This window comes from Pteropus alecto, unplaced genomic scaffold, assembly GCF_000325575.1.
Source record: "Pteropus alecto unplaced genomic scaffold, ASM32557v1 scaffold45, whole genome shotgun sequence".
Taxonomy (NCBI): Eukaryota; Metazoa; Chordata; class Mammalia; order Chiroptera; family Pteropodidae; genus Pteropus; species Pteropus alecto.
The window spans coordinates 21,287,837-21,291,293 of record NW_006442491.1 but is presented as its reverse complement, the minus strand read 5'-3'; the positions used below and the strand labels follow the sequence as shown (position 1 = coordinate 21,291,293).

The 3,457-nt window shown below is 52.8% G+C and overlaps 1 protein-coding gene across 1 annotated transcript in view; it reads right to left on the bottom strand.

Moving 5' to 3' along the window:
* Positions 1-2,004, bottom strand: part of MYH7B (myosin heavy chain 7B) — a 24,106-nt gene extending 22,102 nt beyond the window's left edge. The window contains exons 1-3 of the mRNA XM_025039722.1: positions 1,899-2,004; positions 542-648; positions 225-368 (exon numbers count right to left, since the gene is read on the bottom strand). Of these exons, the coding sequence (XP_024895490.1) occupies positions 225-368; positions 542-648; positions 1,899-1,989 (342 nt within the window). The 5' untranslated portion in view covers positions 1,990-2,004. The remainder of the gene's footprint in view (positions 1-224; positions 369-541; positions 649-1,898) is intronic.
* Between the last annotated feature and the right edge of the window lie 1,453 nt (positions 2,005-3,457).

Here is a 3,457-nt window from a genome sequence, read left to right as displayed (position 1 = left end):
CACAGCCCGTTACTTCGCCCTGCCCCACCTCTAGCCCCGCCCCACCCGCCCGTTACTTCGCCCTGCCCCACCTCTAGCCCCGCCCCTCACCGCACAGCCCTGCCCCTTCCCCATGGTTCGGTCCCCACAGCACCGTGGCTCTTCCTCTAAACCAGACCCTGCGTGCTATGACCCGGTCCAAAGCACACCGCCCACCCGTGGCCCTTCCCGGACTCCTGGCTCACATAGATCATCCAGCGAGCATAACGCTGGCGCAGGTTGTGCAGCACCGAGGCCTCGTTGAGGTGCGTCATCATGGCCATGTCCTCCAGCAAGTCAAAGCGGGGCGGGTTCATGGGCTGCAGCTCGGCTTCGCGCACCATCAGCACCTGCCAGGGAGATCGTATCGTGGGGTGGCGGGTGGGTAGGAACCGACTGACCTCAGCCTCTCACCCCTGTACGCTCCCAGAACCCCTTTCACACAGAGCGCGCTTGACAGAAATGCACGGGGGTGGGGGGAGTGGGGCAAAGGCGCTACCCCTGGGAAAGGGGGCAGCCAAACCTTTTGGTCTTTGGTCTCCACGCTGACTCTGCCCCCAGTCGCCTCCGACTTGACCTCAGCCTCCACATAGGCATCCTGTTCATCAGGTATCCAGACCCGCTTCTTCCCTGGGGGAGGGAGTACTGGGGCTTTGAGACCGGCTGAGGGGCATCCAGGGGTTGGGGATCCAGCTGGGGTTCCTAAGCCATGTCCACAGAGCTGTGCCCTTCCAGGTGCCCCTCTGTCAGGACACGGGAATACCCAGAGAAGACCCTTCCAGACCCAGAACTGGGAGGGTCCCTAGACGTGGTCTCAGAGGATTTTCTGACTGAGATAAGTCTCTCACCACCCTGGATTACACACTTGGGCTCAGTTTCCTGCTTCAGCAATATTTGCCCTATGACCTCCGGGAAATCTCTCATTCTCTCTGGGGCTCTTCCGTCAAAGGCAAAATATGATGGGAATCTGCTGAAGCCCCATATGAAACGGCCCTCAATGTCAGGCACATAATTCTTAGGGGGATTACACCTCCTCCATTTTGCTGAAGACTTAAGTGCAGGTCTCCTGCATCTTGCATGCCTTCGTGCCTGGCCAGCTGGCCCCAGAGCTTCAGGGAACCCATATTGCATTGTGGTTAAAGGGACAGACTCAGGCTACAGACCACTGGGTTCTGTTCCCTGTCCTGCCACTTACTAGCCGAGTGCCTTAGTCACGACCAACTATATAACTTGCAGACCCCCTTGTTAAAAAAATTATTAAAAATCACGCATGAGGCCCTTCTAAAGGTAGTGCCCTTTGCAACTGCGGAAATGGCACATCCCTGAACCTGGCCCTGGCCCTGCTCTCCACCTCCCCAGGTTGCTAAGATCATGCATGGAAGGTCATCTGCTCTGGGCCTGGCACACAATAAGCACTTGATACACATTGGCTATTGTTATTATTGTCTTATGAGCAAATCAGATCATAAATAGTAGTCTTTATTCCTGTCCCTAATAAACAGAGGCTTCGGCTCCATGGAAAACACTAAAAATAACTCCAGCACAGGTTTTATGGACACGCAGAGGCAGCCTGAATGCATACCAATCTCTCTCACCTCAGAGGCCTTAGGCTCTAGCCACAGACTGCAGCCACAGGAAGGGGGAGGGGCAGGTGATATTGTCCCATTTCACAGAGGAGCATACTGAGGCTTGCTTACAAACACAGTGATGTACACACAACTTAGCTTCAGAACCCCAGACTCTGAGAGAAAGATGCAGGGCTAAAACTGTCAGGCCAGAGTGCGTGCTCCACAGTCCTGAGCTCAGTACCACACCTCCCCACTCCTGGTCTGAGTCCATAAAGGCTTCTCTGTAGCTGTATCCCCTGTGCCTTTACTTACCATCCCATGGGACAGTGTGCACCTTCATCGTCTCCTGGTAGCCCTGGCGGAGGTAGCGGGCAGACTCCCCGAGTTCACTCACATCCATCATGGTAGTGGCAATGAAAGGTGGAGAATGAGAGACTAGAAATCTTGGATGTTCAACGCAGTCCAAGGTAGCAGGCACTGGAAGATGGCGATGACGGAGGAACTGAGGGGCCAGGAGCCTCCAACTGGGGCATGATCCAACAACTCACAAGGCCTAATACTAGGTGATTCTTTGGGGCTCCTCAGTGCAGCCTCCCTGATGAGCCCCCAACACTCACGTACACTCTCAAAACACCAGAGCATCCTCTCTCACAGATATGGAGAAACTCGTACCAACCCACAGGCACTTTCACTCACCAGCCCACCTGCCCTCCCTTCTGCTACAACCCCAGTCATGATCACCCACCTCAGCACCACGGTGAGGGCTGGGAGCTGGGCTACCCCTTTTATTGCCGCTGTCAAGGTCAGCGAGGAGGAGAGCTATGTCAGCAATCTCCACGTGTCACAGCCCCCCCAGCCTGGCCACAGGACACAAAAGGCAAATTCCCTTTTATCTCCACCAGCACAGCCCCTGGGCTATTTTTACCTCCCATTGTCAGGGGAGCACAAAGGCTGAAGAGAGACACTCCACTGAGACAGGCTGGGATTCAGAGACTGACATGGGCAGGGACAAAGCAGTGAGAGATTTGGGAAGACTGGGGAGCTTGGGTAGAGAAACTGAGTCATAAGGAGTATGATACACCCAGAAAAAGACTCACAACCCTAGAATGGAAAGCAAGGAGACTCAGAGAGGGGGAACCACAGAATGCCCTCTGGGACTATTTAGTCCAACCCTCTTTATACATCCAGGGAACCTGGGGCCCAGAGAAAGAAAAGCGCTGGCCAAATTAAGTAGTGTCAGAGACCAGGTCAAAAAAGAGAAGCAGAGAGAACGAGACATCTCTCTGTAAGTACCCTGATGCTCTTTCCCCCTACTTCTATCTCCATCGCCCCAGAGTCACACATAAAGAAAACCAGACCTGGGACCATAGGCATAAAGGAATGATTTGACTGAAGAGGTAGCAAATCAAGGAAATTTAGGAGCTCCTTCATACTCTGACATTTAAGATTCATGGGAAGCCAACTTCCCACTTTTAGCCCCCTCCCGCACCCCACTTTCAAAAGCAGTTGGGGGTGCTGGCACTCAGTCTGCCCGATATGGGCTTCAGAATGTATCAGGGCACTTCCAGGCTTTCCTGTCTATCACCCCATTCAGGTCCTGGTGATGTCACAGAATTTTAGAGTCAGAGAATCAAAGGATCCTGGAACCTTAGACAGTGGTCATGTAGAATTACAGAGGCCCAAAGCCAGGATTCCAGGCAGATGTCAGGCTGAGCTCACACAGAGAAATTCTCTGTACCAATGGACTACCAGTTCCAAATACAGAGATGTATCTGTATTCCATAAAATACATAAACATAATTCCAAAGCTAAATTTTAAACCACATATGGTTCAAAACAAGCAAAACTAACATATGATAATAAATGGAAGA